This window comes from Prionailurus viverrinus, chromosome D3 (assembly GCF_022837055.1).
Source record: "Prionailurus viverrinus isolate Anna chromosome D3, UM_Priviv_1.0, whole genome shotgun sequence".
Lineage (NCBI taxonomy): Eukaryota > Metazoa > Chordata > Mammalia > Carnivora > Felidae > Prionailurus > Prionailurus viverrinus.
This window is the reverse complement of record NC_062572.1, coordinates 21,530,046-21,547,551: the sequence shown is the minus strand read 5'-3', so window position 1 is coordinate 21,547,551 and position 17,506 is coordinate 21,530,046. Positions and strand designations below refer to the sequence as shown.

General features: G+C 45.2%; 1 pseudogene and 2 gene segments (V, D, J or C); all 3 read left to right on the top strand.

Annotated features, from left to right (window-relative positions):
- The first annotated feature begins 2,928 nt into the window (after positions 1-2,928).
- Positions 2,929-3,025, top strand: LOC125149725 (uncharacterized; annotated as a pseudogene).
- A 5,232-nt stretch (positions 3,026-8,257) lies between these two features.
- LOC125148963 (immunoglobulin lambda variable 1-40-like) lies at positions 8,258-8,848 on the top strand. The segment is given in 2 exon segments: positions 8,258-8,417; positions 8,529-8,848. Coding segments are annotated over 2 exon segments (351 nt in total).
- Positions 8,849-13,781: 4,933 nt separating this feature from the next.
- On the top strand, positions 13,782-14,456 carry LOC125148947 (immunoglobulin lambda variable 1-40-like). The segment is given in 2 exon segments: positions 13,782-13,938; positions 14,050-14,456. Coding segments are annotated over 2 exon segments (438 nt in total).
- The last annotated feature ends 3,050 nt before the right edge of the window (positions 14,457-17,506 follow it).

The window sequence follows — 17,506 nt, the reverse complement described above, 5'->3', positions numbered from 1 at the left end:
GAACCATACAATGAACTTTTCAAACAAACAAAGTACAGGAAAACAAACAACCTGAATAGCAAATAAGTCAAAAACATTACCAGACACTTTGCACAGGATGATATTACCAAGGTCACCTGGACCGGGAAGTTCCCATCAAAGAACTCACATATGAGTGGTAGAGAGGTGGAGATAAGGGGGACTGTGTCCCTGAGGTCACAAGCCTTGTAGTTCTGGACTGGAATAAAAAAGTTCACTGTAAAGGTTCCCCCTCCCTGCCTGAGGGTGTCACTAAGGGAGTGACAGCCCAGCCCTGAGAGCAGAGGGAGATTATATGTCACATTCTTATGGGCCTTGGCCTTGTGAGAGCAGCACTGAGACTGCTTTCCCAGAATCAATGTACCAAACAGTATCAGCTGCAGATTGGAGCCCAGAGACGGTTGGGGACTGTGCTGCCCGTGGGGACAGAGACTCAACCTGGGATGCTTGGTCATTGGCCTTGTTCCAGGAGAGCCCTCCTGCCCCCACACCACAGCCATCCCACAGTCCCCTGTGTCCCCAGGTGTCCACTGTGATGACTTTCAGTGGAAAAGACTAAAGCCTGGAACATAAGCGACAAGAGGAGAATGTTTCTCTGGGGATCTACTGTCCAGATAGTTCTTGGGAAACAGATTCTGGGGCATAAGAAAAATGATTCTATATTCTGAAGTTTGCAGGAAGTCTCTGGAAGAGAATCACACCTCCTGAGAGGCTGAGGGAGCCCTGCTGTCATCTAGTTTTTAATAGATCACCTTTTATCACAACCAATTTTTTGTGACAATTATGACAACCAAGGTGTCAAGGTGACCAGGCAGGAGGCAGGGTGGGAGAGATAGCACCCCCTCCTGTCCAGGGTGAAGGTGAGTGGGAGGGTTTTTGGAATAGGAAGAAACTGCATTTTCTCTTTCCCTTTCCCTGCTGATTTCTTCACTTCCTTATACCCCTTGTCCCTCCTCACTTACATCAAGTCATGGGTCACCATTATCACCGTGCTCCATCCCTCATCACCCACCAAGGATGAGTCTCCTCACCTCACCAGCCCCCTCCCCACGCCCATGGCATCCACCAGGATGCTTCTTCTCCCCCTCAATCTGCCAGCTGACTGTGGCTGCAGGTGCACACGGCCATGCTGACGGCTCCCACCATGGATTTATGAAACTCCCTCCGGGGTGTCCCTAGTTCAGACACTCCATGACCTTTCATTTCTCACATTCTTTTCTGTAATCCATTGTTATGTCTTGCCCCATCTTCAATACATAGTCAGCTTGCCCTCAACTTCCTTGAAGTTAGAAAGTATCTTCTATCCAGACTCCAAACTAAAACGTAGAAGATAGAAATGAGATCACCAGCTAAAAAGGTTAACATGTTTATGGTTAGTTTCTTATTGAAGACAAAAGTAAACATTCGCCAGTTTTTTCAAATGTGCTTTCATATACTTCAAGGAATTTTACAATTTCCTTTAAAATACAAATTGCACACATCTCAACATGTTTACTCAGCACTTTTACTTTTTTTGGTAATCTTATTAGGACGATTTTCATTATTTTTAACTTATGAAACACTAAATGAATATAGAAAAAAAAATAGTACACATAAAAAAGAGAACAGAAGAATTAACTTAAAAGAAGTCCAAATGTAAACAGTAATTGCTTAAATAATTAAAGACATGAGTAAAAAAAAAATGAGGGATTTAAAAAAGTAAAACTCTTATTTAAAATTTTATTAAAATAATACGCTTTATTTTACATACTTCTGATGATTTTACTGAATTGTTTTTTTCAGTAAAATATTTTTAAATTTAAATGCCCTGAGCCTTTTATATAACATATTTCATTTCTCAAATAAAAACCTGATTCTTTCTTATTACACTTTACTTCTGTTTTTAGTTACATTCTTTTTGTATTCGTAAGAAGTTGAAGAGAAATATGAAGTGTATTGGTCGTAGCACTTAGCTCTGATAACTTTTCCTTTTATGTCAATGTTAGATATTAGATAAAGTATGAAATAAAATAATTTATTTTTTACATCTGCATCAACCATTTTAGGAGGTATTCTTTTGTAATTATTTTTTATATTAAAAATATGGAAAATTCTGGTGCTCAGGTAATATCCAACAAAGAAATTGGAAATACCCATGACAGCTGTTGAAAACACACCAACAATTAAGAAGACAGAGGAAACTACACAAAATTCACACCTTCCGTAAAGCATGAGATGGACCAAGTTGCAACTTCGCACAACCCGGAAGTGAAAATCAGCAAAGAAATAAGCGCTCAGACTGGAAACCCTGGCGGCTTCACTCCCGTGCGCACACTACAAGTCAGGAGCATCAGTGGGAAGAAAAGTGAGTTCCAGAAACATCTGTAGGAGACAGAAGGGGAAGGCGACTAGTGGCCTGAACCAGCATGAGAGGAGAAAGTCCCTTGAATGTGAAGACACAGGCCAGCATGTGGGGAGACTTGAGCCCTGACCACGGGGCATGCATCCAGGAAGAGCAAGGGGGAGACGGGAGGTCTCAGTTGCAGAGCTGTGGGCACAGGGGGTGAGAAAGTCAGGAAGGGACTCTGGAAACACCTCAGTCAGGGGAAATGAGGGGCAAGAACATTTGGCATCCGCCAGGCACGAGGGAATAGGAACCAGGGAAAGGAGACACAGCCTGCATCCTCTCCAAGGGTAAGGCAAAAATGCATGAGACCAAAACCAGAAAAACAGTCTCATTAACACACAGTATTATTTTTCATAACAGAATAAAGCAACTACTGGCTAAATTGTTGAACAAAAAGAAGTATGTACAAATATATAACATAAATCATGGAAGGGGTGAATTGATATTGGAAGATAAAAACTGAAAAAGAATGATATCCTTAATTATTGTATAAACCACTAAGGAAAAGTAAGTGATTACTGTTGTGACAGCCGATGCCATTAAAACTGGAACCATACAGATAGATCGGCATGGTCGCTGCACAAGGGTGACAAGCAACCAAGTGAAGCAATCCATGTATTTACAGATGGTGGTGTTGATGTTCCCGCAACAATGCACACATTCTTATCGCCAGCGAATGAAGTGCTTACAGTGGCACCTGTTCTGTGATTCAGCACCTGTGAAATGTGCGCAAGAGGGAAGTCACTGCAGACAGGAAGGAACCGGTGGTGACGAAGGGGTGAGTGCAGAGAGGAGCAATGGCGTGACTGCTAGTGGGTCAGCGCTTTTTCTGCAGGTGATGGAAATGTTGTCGATTCGACCATGATGATGTTTGCACAACTCCGTAAATATACTACAGACTGCTGGGTTGTATACTTGAAATGAGTGAACTCGGTGACATGCAAATTATCTTACTAGATTTGTTTTATTTTTAGGAAAAAGAACTTGAGGTGAGAGGCAGGGTGAGTTAAGCCCGGGTGGTGGTGTGTGTAAAGGCTGGAGGAAACACCTGAACATGTGGAATCCCAATGCCAAGCAGCCAGGTCCAAATCCAGATCTACTGACGTCAGGTACCCTGAAGGTGCCCATCCTGCCATTCACCCCTGACCACCCTGCCTGCCCTCCAGGCCCCTCTCCATCTCGTGCAGCAGCTCCCCGGGGGAATCCAGCTTTCTCCCCAGTGCACCCCCATCCTGCACCATAACCAGGGCATCCGGGAGGCCAACCCCTAGGTCCCTACCTACTCCCTACCCAACATCTGTCCTGGCATTCCTCCTGTGAATCCCTTGGCACCTGGCATGGAAAACAGATGGAAAAGAAGACATGGAAGAAAATGAGGAAAGGTCTTATAGATATACAAATACAACAAGCATGGTAAGCATTCCTCCTCCACCTCCTCCTCCTCCTTCTCTTCTGACCGAGCCGATGAGTTTAGTAGAACTATTTTTGGCAGATGATGAGACTTCGGAGCTAAATACTGAAGACGAGTAGAAGAGGTGTCAGATGTGATTTTTTAAAACATTTTTTGTAATATTTGTGGTGTCATGGGAGGTGTTGTGGAGATTTAATTATGGAAAAGAGAAACTCTACCATTGTAGTGATGGTTGGCAAACGTTGGTGATTTACTGGCAAATACATTTCCCAGCAGGCCTTTATTGAGCCTACTAACTGGAAGGCTGCTGGGAGGTGGAGTCCATTGGGTTGATAAGCTCTGCCTGCCCTTTTGGAACCTAATCTCACTGGAGTCTTGGGCCCTTCTCTTTCACCAGCTCTCATTTAATCCAAATAAAGCTCTTTATCCAAGGAAGAAAGGAAGGGAGGAAAGAAGGAAAGAGGAAAGGGAGAGAGATAGAGAGAGAAAGAGAGAGAAGAAAAGAAAGAAAGAAAGAAAGAAAGACAAGAAAGGAAGAAAAAACAAATGAGAGGCAACTACTGTCACTGACCCTTTAAATTTCCTCTGTGCTCAGAGTCAGACCCTCAGACCCTCCAGGGTCTCCAAGGCCTCCCTGTCTGTTTCTCACCGGCAGTCCTGGGGGTGACAGAGACAGCTTTCTGTCTCAGGTCCCCATGGGCCTGCAGCAGTATGTCAGAACTGATGCTTCTGCCCTATGTTGAGCACTAACAATATGGCTCATCCTCAGGCTGCAGGCCTGAGAAGGTCCTAGAGGCCTTGTTCCCAGAGTGGGAGCCAGAGAACCGAGCTGAGATCTCCGAGGGCCCATTTCTTCTGAGCACCACAGTTGTAGTAACGCTGAGAGAAATCTCTTGGAAGCAGCCCACATAATTTGCTCCAACACTGTTGCTAATTCCCGTACAGGTGAGGGTCACCTTCTGCCCCTGAAACCATGACAGGGAGGCCTCCTGTGTCGGGGCACACTGTGCCCAGGACCCTGCAACAGAGCAGTGGAGACACGGACAGGCAGGTCCTGAGGGAATGCCTTCCGCCTGTTCTTCAAAAGAGGGGAAGAAGGAGGCCAGCACACCCCAGCCCATAATCACTCGCCTTGCTTTCCACAGCCAGTCACCTAAGCGGAGAACGAAGGGGGTGAGGAGGAGAGGGGTCCAGGTCAAGGTGGAGACAGCCCAGGCTGTGCCCCTGACTGAGCCCACCAGTGAGAGAACTGCACAAAGCCTCTCTCATCCCCTCCCTACTTTGGAGAGCAGAGAGGAATCCTTCATGCAAATCACTCCCCTCCTGGGTCCCGAAACCTACTCACTGCATATGGTGACAGCTGAGTGTGGGGTGGGCTGGGGAGCCAATCGTGGACCCCGGTGAGCATAGAGCAGAGGGTACAAGGCAGGGTTCCAGGACTGGGTGCCCAGCTGAGACACCCCTCAGCCATCCCTGCACCTCCCCCAATGCACAGGGACAGACCTCCAGTGCCCCCTGCTGTCTCAGAGTTCAGACTCACTTAGGACTGGGAGAAGGAACTGGAGTTGAGCAAAGAGAGGGACCCTCTGGACTTGAGCCTGCCTGGCACCCCACCCATCCCTACACAGGGGCGGGGGCTTCTGATCCCCCAAGTGAGACCTCCTGTGTGGCAGGCATCACCACACCTCAGTCCTTATTTCAGGCTCTGGCTTCCTCAGCATGAATCACTCTGTGCCCCCCCACCACTTAGATAGTTGTGTTGTTGGGATGTCAGGTGAGTGACCCCCTCAGGCAAGTTGTGTCCTGCACTGAGGGATAAGAAGGGCAGAGGGCAGGCTCACCACTCCACAGGCTGTATCAGGAAGGCCTGAGGAGACATCCCATCTCTTTGTCATGTCAGGTCACTTCCCACCCAGGCAAGCCAGTCCCCATAATCCTCTGCACCTGCCCCCATCCTCACACTTCATGGGGCAGGGTCCGTTAACAAAAATGCACATGAGATTCCTCAAGACATACTGTAATTAGAAACAAGGGGCATGTGCCTCTCACGTTGCCTTTTCCCAAGAGCACTCATAGGTGATGGTCAACACCACAGTCATCCCTAGATGCAGCCAGGGAGACCCAGCAGTGAGGAGAGACACTGGAGGTGACTGGGTCACCTGCACCAGATGGGGCCCCCATCCAGACGGGATTGCCCATTTGGGAACCTGCGGAAGCTTGGGAATTTTAAGGACAGAGCTCATCCCATGACCCAGAAGATCCTGGTGCTCTAAACCCTCCTCTCTCAGTGTGCAATGTATTATAATTACTCACACCAGATCCCTTTCTAGTCCTTCTCTGTGTCACACAAGGTTCTACTCCTACTGTAAATATTCACACAGTGATTTTCCCCAGTGGTTTATCTAATCCATCTCTGCACTGTTCATGACAATACATCTAGGATATATCTCCTGGGATTTATATCATATATATATATATATATATATATACACACACACACACATATATATGTGTACATATATATACATATATATACATACATATATATATATAAAACACAAACTAAGTATAAATAATACGTAAGATACAGTTATACACACACACTTCTAGTCATCGACTCTCGGTTAATAGAACCGTGTGCTCTAGTCCTATAAATATATAATGCTTCCAATTGAATACCTCCCATGAAACATCTCCTCCTTGTCTGTCATAGTGAGTCAGATGAAAACCCAACAGGCTCCACGACCTTGACAGTTTTGTTTGTCCTTTGAGCACTGAGTGTCTGCAGCCTACCGGTACTTAACTGGTGCCCAGGAAAGGTTTTTGAATTAAAAAGAATACATCAGTGAATAAAAAAAAAAAAATACACATATCCACATTCTTTACCTTATTGCCAAAACTAGTATCTCTTCTTTCATTTGAATCATCATAATCCATCCACATTTTTAAGCACAGAGATGGAGGTCATCTTAGATAAACCCTTAGGCCTCACACACAGCCTCCAGGTAATTCCTAAATCCAGGGATCTCCACAATAAATATAATGCTAAAATGTCCACACTACCCAAAGCACTCTGTAAATTCAATGCAATCCCCATAAAAACTCCAAGGACGTTTTGCACAGAAATAAAAAAAAAAACCGAATTTTGTATAGAACCAGAAAAGACCCCAAATTGCCAAAGCAATCTTGAGAAGGAACAAACCTCGAGACACCATACTTCGCACTTTCAAATTATATTACAAAGCTGTAGTCATAAACACAAATGTGGTATTGTTCTCGAGAGACACATAGGCTGATGCCATAGAATGAAAAGACCAGAAAGTCATTCAAGTTCCTCTTGACCACCAGGGAAGACATAAGCTGAAAATGGTCCTTTGCAATGTCTCCGGAACAGAGCTACCATGGATTTGGGAAGGGTTTCAGAAAGACTATACATGAATCCTAGAGAAGATGCCCCAAATGGGATCCTTAGGATCTCACTGCTATTTCCTGATGCACTTTGGGAGAGAAAACTGGAATTACTCAGACGTCTGACAATGATCACATTGACATAGATGCCAGGATAGAGTGTGATCAACACACTCTATCTGGGTAAGAAGCACATTGGGGCGCCTGGGTGGCTCAGTCGGTAAGCGGCCGACTTCAGCTCAGGTCACGATCTCGCGGTCCGTGGGTTCGAGCCCCGCATCGGGCTCTGGGCTGATGGCTCAGAGCCTGGAGCCTGCTTCTGATTCTGTGTCTCCCTCTCTCTCTGCCCCTCCCCCGTTCATGCTCTGTTTCTCTCTGTCTCGAAAATAAATAAAACGTTAAAAAAAAATTTTTAAAAAGAAGCACATGTAAAGAATAATCTCATCAGGGTCAGGTCCCATCTGCCAAAGTTCCCCATGGGAGCTGCCCTCTGCTCTCTGCTGCTTCCTGCATTGGCACGGGTGCCTGGGGCCCTGTTTCCGCTGTTGTATCCAGTTAACTCCTTCCTCTATTGGTACACATTTACTGTTAGAGGAATGTGTGTAGAGACAACTCTTCAGGCCTGATCCATGAACAGTCAAGGCAGCCATGGACAGGCTTACCCCCAGGAGTCTGAGTAGAACAGAGAGTCTGCCCTGAGGTGATGGGGGGCCACGTTGGGAGACCTGGTCTAATGCTTAGGCAGAGGAGAGTGGCTAGAGTACTGGGGAGGCAGAAGTGGTCTCTGATGGGCTCTGCTCACCTCATACAATGGCATGTCTGTGTCTGGACGCGAGGGGGCACTCAAGGCCTGTTTCTGAGGGGTCACTGTAGATCAGAGCTGTGAATTGCCACCTGCCACTGCCTGTGCCCTCTGCTCAGGCCTCACATCTGTGACCTCCCCACCCCTGCCCTGAAGTTGCCCCTACCCTGCCCATCCCCTGACATCCTCAGACAGAGGCACTTAAAGAAGTCAGTGAGGAGTCAGAAAACAGGGGGGTCGCATTTGCATGGTTGGGCCCTCCCCCTCTCAACAGATCAAGAGGTGAAGGGAGAAGTGAAGGGAGGCTCTGCTCAGCTGTGAGGCAACAGAAGTGCTGACCTCCGCCATGGCCTGGTCCCCTCTCCTCCTCACCCTCCTTGCTCACTGCACAGGTGACTTGATGTGGGGACACGGGAAGGGGTCTTGGAAGCACAAGTGTGGGCCTGATTCCTCTTCTTCCCTCTAGATCCCAGAAATATCCTCTCTGTTGTTTCTCTTTCCAGGGATTTGGGCTCAGTCAGGACTGAATCAACCATCCTCAGTGTCTGGGGCCCTGGGCCAGAGGGTCACTATCTCCTGCACTGGAGTTGGTAGTTACGTGGGTTGGTACCAACAAATCCCGGGAATGGGCCCCAAAACCATCATCTATGATAATAGCAACCGACCCTCCGGGGTCCCTGATCGATTCTCCGGCTCCAAGTCTGGCAGCACAGGCACCCTGACCATCACTGGGCTCCAGGCCGAAGACGAGGCTGATTATTACTGCTCATCGTGGGACAATAGTGTAAAAGCTCACACAATGCTCTAGGCCTGTGGGGAAGTGAGACAAAAAACTAGTTACTCATCTGTAAAGAGGGAAGCACATCAGCAGTTTCCTCCTCAGCTTAGCCTGTGATTCTGCTCATTCTATGGCTGATGATTTGGGCGCAGTTCCATGCAAGGGCACCTCCCGTGAGTGAGGTTCCTCCTGTCCTTTCTGTCCTCAAAGTCACTCTCAGAAAACCCTTGCGACACAAAGAGTCTTCATGAAAGAGAAATCTCTTGTTTTATCAGCTGAGGTATTTTACTTCTAGGCCAGATCATATAAATTTTTCCTTCTGATATTAAAATAAATGAAGCATTTTTGTTTTTCCTCTGAGGTCTACCCATGTGGTGCCTGAAGAATAAGTTAGCCTTATCTGCCTCTAGGACTATTATCTCCATGGCAGTGGCTAGTTTCTTCTTATTATCTAATATTTGTGAAAAAAATGCCAATTCAAAAGTATAAAATTTTGAAGATAAGTTTCAAAACCTTTGTCCATGGGTAAAACCCTGCACTTCAATGTTTATAACAACTGATTCCTAATCACTAAAGCCTGAAAGGAACCTAAACTTGGCACATGGATATTTATTCTAGGTTTAAATATAATCACCCAAACCAAGAACCAACTAAGAGGTCACCAAGGAGGTGCCACTTTTATAAATAATTTCATAATTATATCCAACATTGGAAGAAGCAAAACTCTGCAAACATCTGTAGGTCACGGGGGTGCTAATTGCTGAAAAATAATTAATCACGTGAACAGAGTAAAACATTCTGAGCCACAGAATTATTGTATATGATACTAATGGTACTTAAATGGCACTCTGTCATTGTCTGTCATTGTCTCCCAAACAAACGCAAGCAAATCAGCGCACAACCACCACACATACCCGTGTGAGCACACACACAAGGACAGGGTGTGTCTAAGAGCTCACGAGCCAACCAAAAGGGCCGCCAGGAGGCAAAACTGGAAAGATTTCAACCACAGGAACATAAAAGGACTGGGTTGTAACTCAGTGTCTACACATATGTTTGCCGTCCATATTGTTCACTGATGGTATAAATATATGGAATCACATGAGACACATTCCCGTGCAGAGATTTCAGGGAACAGGTATAAACCCTTGGCTTGGATGACGTCACGCATAACTCCCACTCAGTAAGTATGCACAAAGGCACCAGCAAGAGGGACAGTCTGAAGAAGTGTCACAGTAAGAGAAGCTTAAGGACAATACACAACTCAATGTCTCAAAGAATCTTAACTGGATCTTACTACAGAAAAAGGACATTAGGTAAAAAGTAAGAAAATCTGAATAAACTGTGGATATTAATTGTTACGCGTTGAACTGTGTCTCCAACAATTCATGTGATTAAAAGTTCTAAAAACTCCCATATTTCAGGATGAGACCTTATTTGGAAATGAGACTGTTGCAGATGTAATTACCAGGGTGAGACCAGTAGAGTGTAACTGCATGTGTTCTAGGCTTTCTCTGTCTTTGTTTTCCCTCTGACTCGGTCTGGAATGATGCTGAAAGGAATCTCATATTTTAGAGAAAATAGCCTATGAACCCATCTGACCTTGTCAAGAGAACCCTGGTATTACTGGAAAAAATCCAGACATTTTGTTGTCTTTTCACTGTTAACCCATGGAACATTTACCAAACAAAATAATAGGGTTGAATGTGAATGGGGTTCTCTTCCCTGAATGCCCTTTAATGGATGAGCAGAGAACAAATTTCTAAGAAGATAGATTCCCTTGTACTGTATAATGGTTTATATCAATGTTCATCCTGAGAACACTTACAAAACTGGACAATAGAGAGGCAAACGGGTCATGAGTATACCAGAGAAGAAAATTAAATTCCAGACTAAGTATAAAGGCCTGGTCAAATCCAGACTGGGAATTTAGTACAGTGGATACTTCTCTGCTGAGAGCAGGTAGTCTTTTGACAAACAGAGACTTCAAATGCCCCAGAACCTGTACCATGGAGGTGGTGGGATATAACAGGAGATTCTCATAATACAGCAACAAGAGCAAAAAGAATTCAAATTTCAAGGATAACCCCCATGGACTTTTTATCACATATGAACCGGGAGTGAACCTAGGAAATATGAGGCCTTGAAATTGGTTTTGATTGGAGACTGGTAGGGGTGCCTGGGTGGCTCAGTCGGTTAAGTTTAGGACTTTGGCTCAGGGCATGATCTCGTGGTTCATGAGCCGAAGCTCTGCCTTGGGCTCTGTGCCACGGAATCAGAGCCTGCAGCCTGCTTCTGATTCTGTGTCTCCTGCTATCTCTCTGTAACTCCCTGCTCTCTCTCTCTGTCTCTGTCTTTCTGTCTCTCTATGTTTAAAAAAAAATAAACTTTAAAACAAATTCAGATTGGAGACTGGTAGTGATGCCAGGCCCCTGCAGCAAGCAAACCCAATGTCAGGGAACACTAATATGTCCAGGAATATAAACACTGTAAACTAAGCCTATGATGAGCAGCCTGGACGCTGTTAGGGACCTGAAGAAAATTAATGTCTCCATCCCAAGCACCCAGGAGAGGATGCGCTCATGCTCCTTCCTTGGGCACTGAAAGCTCAAATATCTGCCTGCAAAAGTCAGAGTGTCCTTTAGGGATGCTGTGTGTTGTCAGAGCAGCTGGGTGACCAGGACCGGGGTCAGCGGTGGCCTGTTCACACTGGCACTGAGAGGACAGGGCTGTGAGGCAGGCCAGCAGGAAAATACCCAAAAAGATATTTTCCCGACATAGCTTACTACCCGACAGAACTCAGTCCCATGGCCCAGAAGTTCCTGGTGGTCTAAGCCCTCCTTTCTCAGTGTACAATGTATTATAATTACTCACACCACATCCCTCTCCAGTCCTTCTCTGTGTCACAGGAGATTCTACTCATACTGAAAATATTCATAGAATTATTTTCCCCAGTGGTTTATCTAATCCATCTCTGCACTGTTCATTGCAATACATCTAGGATATATCTCCTGGGATTTATATCACACACACACACACACACACACACACACACATATGTATATATATAACACAAACTACTTATAAATAAAACATGAGATAGAGTTACACACACATGCACAATTCTAGTCATCAACTTTCAGTTAAAATAGAACCATGTGTCTGGTCATATAAATATTTAATGCTTCCCATTGAATACCTCCCATGAAACATCTCCTCCTTGTCTGTCATAGTGAGTCACATGAAAAACCAACATGTTCCACGACCTTGACAGTTTGTTTGTCCTTTCAGCACTGAGTGTCTGCAGCCTACCGGTATTTAGCTGGTGCCCAGGAAAGGTTTTTGATTTTAAAAGAATACATCATTGGGGCGCCTGGGTGGCTCAGTCGGTTAAGCGTCCGACTTCGGCTCAGGTCATGATCTCACGGTCCGTGGGTTCGAGCCCCGCGTCGGGCTCTGTGCTGACAGCTCAGAGCCTGGAGCCTGTTTCAGATTCTGTGTCTCCCTCTCTCTGACCCTCCCCCATTCATGCTCTGTCTCTCTCTGTCTCAAAAATAAATAAACGTTAAAAAAAAATTAAAAAAAAAAAGAATACATCATTGTATAAAAAAAGAAAAAATACACATATCCACATTCTTTACCTTATTGCCAAAACTAGTATCTCTTCTTTCATTTGAATCATCATAATCCATCCACATTTTTAAGCACAGAGATGGAGGTCATCTTAGATAAACCCTTAGGCCTCACACACAGCCTCCAGGTAATTCCTAAATCCAGGGATCTCCACAATAAATATAATGCTAAAATGTCCACACTACCCAAAGCACTCTGTAAATTCAATGCAATCCCCATAAAAACTCCAAGGACGTTTTGCACAGAAATAAAAAAAAAAAAAACGAATTTTGTATAGAACCAGAAAAGACCCCAAATTGCCAAAGCAATCTTGAGAAGGAACAAACCTCGAGACACCATACTTTGTACTTTCAAATTATATTAACAAGGCTGTAGTCATGAACACCAACGTGGTATTTTTCTCGAGAGACACATAGGTTGATGCCATAGAATAAAAAGACCAGAAAGTCATTCAAGTTCCTCTTGACCACCAGGGAAGACATAGGCTGAAAACGGTCCTTTGCAAGGTCTCCGGAACAGAGCTACCATGGATTTGGGAGGGAATTCAGAAACAATATACAAGGATCCTAGAGTAAATGCCCCAGATAGGATCCTTAGGATCTCACTGCTATTTCCTGATGCACTTTGGGAGAGAAAACTGGAATGACTCAGATGTCTGACAATGATCACATTGACATAGATGCCAGGATAGAGTATGAATCAACACAATCCATCTGGGTAAGAAGCACATGTAAAGAACAATCTCACCAGGGTCAGGTCCCATCTGCCAAAGGCCCCCATGGGAGCTGCCCTCTGCTCTCTGCTGCTTGCTGCATTGGCATGGGCGCCTGGAGCCCAGCCTCCGCTGTCATATCCAGTTACCACCTTCCCCTTTTGATACACATTTACTGTTAGAGAAATGTGTGTAGAGACACCTCCTCAGGCCTGACCCATTAAGAGTCAAGGAGCCATGGACAGCCTCACCCCCAGGAGTCTGAGTAGAACAGAGAGTGCCCTGAGGTGATGGGGGGCCACGTGAGGAGACCTGGTCTAATGCTTAGGCAGAGGAGAGTGGCTAGAGCAGTGGGGCGGCAGAAGTGGTCTCTGATGAGCTCTGCTTACGTCATAAACTGGCATGTCTGTGTCTGGACACGAGGGGGCACTCAAGGCCTGTTTTGAGGGGTCACAGTAGATCAGAGCTGTGAATTGCCACCTGCCACTGCCTGTGCCTCTCCTCAGGGCTCACATCTGTGACCTCCCCACCCCTGCCCTGAAACTGCCCCCACCCTGCCCATCCCCCTGACATCCTCAGACAGAGGCACCTAAAGAAGTCAGTGAGGAGTCAGAAAACAGGGGGGTCGCATTTGCATGGTTGGGCCCTCCCCCTCTCAACAGATCAAGAGGTGAAGGGAGAAGTGAAGGGAGGCTCTGCTCAGCTGTGAGGCAACAGAAGGCAGGATCGGTGCTGACCTCTGCCATGGCCTTGTCCCCTCTCCTCCTCACTCTCCTCGCTCACTGCACAGGTGACTTGATGTGGGGACACGGGAAGGGGTCCTGGAAGCACAAGTGTGGGCCTGATTCCTCCTCTTGTCACTAGACCCCAGGAATATCCTCTCTGTTGTTTCTCTTTCCAGGGATTTGGGCTCAGTCGGGGCCGAATCAACCATCCTCAGTGTCTGGGGCCCTGGGCCAGAGGGTCACTATCTCCTGCACTGGAGTTGGTAGTTGGGTGGACTGGTACCAACAAATCCCAGGAATGGCCCCCAAAACCATCATCTATAGTAATAGCAACCGACCCTCCGGGGTCCCTGATCGATTCTCCGGCTCCAAGTCTGGCAGCACAGGCACCCTGACCATCACTGGCCTCCAGGCCGAGGACGAGGCTGATTATTACTGCTCATCGTGGTACAGCAGTGGCAGAGCTTACACAGTGGTCCAGGCCTGTGGGGAAGTGAGGCAAAAACCTAGTTACTCATCTGTAAAGAGGGAAACACATCAACAGTTGCCTCCTCAGCTCAGCCTGTGATTCTGCTCATTCCGTGGCTGATGACTTGGACGCAGGTCCATGCAAGGGCACCTCCCGTGAGTGAGGTTCCTCCTGTCCTTTCTGTCCTCAAAGTCACGCTCAGAAAACCCTTCTGATACAGAGTCTTGAGGGAAGACAAATCTCTTGTTTTATCAGCTGAGGTATTTTACTTCTAGGCCAGATCATATCAATTTTTCCTTCTGATATAAAAATAAATGAAGCATTTTTATTTTTTCTCTGAAGTCTACCCATGTGTGGCAAGAGAATAAGTCAACTTATTTGCATCTGGTACTATTATCTCCATGGCACTGGCTAATCTCTTCTTCTTATCTATTATTTGTGGGAAAAAAGCCAATTTAAAATTATAAAATTATGAGGATAAGTTTCATAAATTTTGTCCATAGGAAAAACCCTGCACTTCAATGTTTATAACAACTGATTCTTAATCACTAAAGCCTGAAAGCACCCTAAACTTGGCACATGGATATTTATTCTAGGTTTAAAATAATCACCCAAACCAGGAACCAACTAAGAGGTCACCCAGGAGGTGCCACTTTTATAAATAATTTGATAATTATATCCAACATTGGAAGAAGCAAAACTCTGCAAACATCTGTAGGTTGCGGGGTGCTAAACGCTGAAAAAGAATTAATCATTTGAACAGAGGAAAACACTCTGAGCCACAGATTATTGTATATGATACTAATGGCACTTAAATGGCACTCTGTCATTGTCTGTCATTGTCTCCCAAACAAACGCAAGCAAATCAGCGCACAACCACCACACATACCCGTGTGCGCATACACACAAGGACAGGGTGTGTCTAGGAGCTCACAAGCCAACCAAAAGGGCCCCCAGGAGGCAAAACTAGAAAGATTTCAACCACAGGAACATAAAAGGATTGGGTTGTAACTCAGTGTCTACATATATGTCTGCCGTCCATATTGTTCACTGATGGTATAAATATATGGAATCACATGAGACACATTCCCGTGCAGAGATTTCAGGGAACAGGTGTAAACCCTTGGCTTGAATGACATCACGCATAACCCACACTCAGTAAGTATGCACAAAGGCACCAGCAAGAGGGACAGTCTGAAGAAGTGTCACAGTAAGAGAAGCTTAAGGACAATTCACAACTCAATGTCGCAAAGAATCATAAACTGGATCATACAACAGAAAAAAGACATTTAGTAAAAAGTAAGAAAATCTGAATAAACTGTGGATATTAATTGTTACACATTGAATTGTGTCTCCAACAATTCATGTGATTAAGAGTTCTAAAAACTCCCATATTTCAGGATGAGACCTTATTTGGAAATGAGACTGTTGCAGATGTAATTACCAGGGTGAGACCAGTAAAGTGTAACTGCATGTGTTCTAGGCTTTCTCGGTCTTTGTTTTTCCTCTGACTTGGCCTGCAATGATGCTGAAAGGAATCTCACTATTTTAGAGATAAAAGCCTATGAACCCATCCTACCTTGTCCAGAGAACCCTGGTATTACCGGAAAAAATCTAGACATTTTGTTGTCTTTTCACTGATAACCCATGGAACATTTACCAAATAAAGATAATAGGGTTGAATGTGAGTGGGATTCCCTTTCCTGAATTCCCCTTAATGGATGAGCAGAGAACGAATTTCTAAGAAGATAGATTCCCTTGTACTGTATAATGGTTTATATCAATGTTCATCCTGAGAACACTTACAAAACTGGACCAATAGAGAGGCAAACGGGTCATGAGTATACCAGAGAAGAAAATTAAATTCCAGACTAAGTATAAAGGCCTGGTCAACACCTAGATTAGGAATTAAGTACAGTGGATACTTCTCTGCTGAGAGCAGGTAGTCTTTTGACAAACAGAGACTTCAGATGCCCCAGAGCCTGTACCATGAGGTGGTGGGATAACAGGAGACTCTCACAATACAGCAACAAGAGCAAAAAGTATTCAAGTTCAAGGATAATCCCCATGGACTTTTTATCACATATGAACCGGGAGTGAACCTCGGAAATATGAGGCCTTGAAATTGGTTTCGACTGGAGACTGGTAGGGGTGCCTGGATGGCTCAGTCGGTTAAGCTTCACACTTTGGCTCAGGTCATGATCTCGTGGTTCGTGAGCCAAAGCCCTGCCTGGGGCTCTGTGCCACAGAATCAGAGCCTGGAACTTGCTTTTGATTCTGCATCTCCCGCTCTCTCTCTGTACCTCCCTGCTCTCTCTCTCTCTATGTCTCTCTTTTTTCTTTCTCTCTGTCCTCTCTCTCTTAAAAAAATAAACATTAAAACAAATTTAGATCGGAGATTGGTAGTGATGCCAGGCCCCTGCAGCAAGCAAACCCAATGTCAGGGAACACTAATATGTCCAGCAATATAAACACTGTAAACTAAGCCTATGGTGAGCAGCCTGGACGCTGTTAGGGACCTGAAGAAAATTAATGTCTCCATCCCAAGCACCCAGGAGAGGATGCACTCATGCTCCTTCCCTGGGCACTGAAAGCTCAAATATCCATCTGCAAAGGTCAGAGTGTCCTCTAGGGATGCTGTGTGTTGTCAGAGCAGCTGTGTGACCAGGACCGGGGTCAGCAGTGGCCTGTTCACACTGGCACTGAGAGGACAGGGCTGTGAGGCAGGCCAGCAGGAAAATTCCCAAACAGGTATTTTCCCGACAGAGCTTACTACCCGACAGAGCTCAGTCCCATAACCCAGAAGTTCCTGGTGCTCTAAGCCCTCCTTTCTCAATGTGCAATGTATTATAATTACTCACACCAGATCCTTCTCTAATCCTTCTCTGTGTCACACAAGGTTCTACTCATATGTAAATATTCACACAATTTATTTCCCCAGTGGTTTATCTAATACATCTCTGCACTGTTCATGACAATACAACTAGGATATATCTCCTGGGATTTGTATCATATATATATATATATATATATATATATATACATATAAATGTATGAAACACAAACTACATATATATAAAACGTAAGATATAGTTATATACACACATGCACACTTCTAGTCATCGACTCTTGGTTAACATAGAACCGTGTGCTCTAGCGTGTAA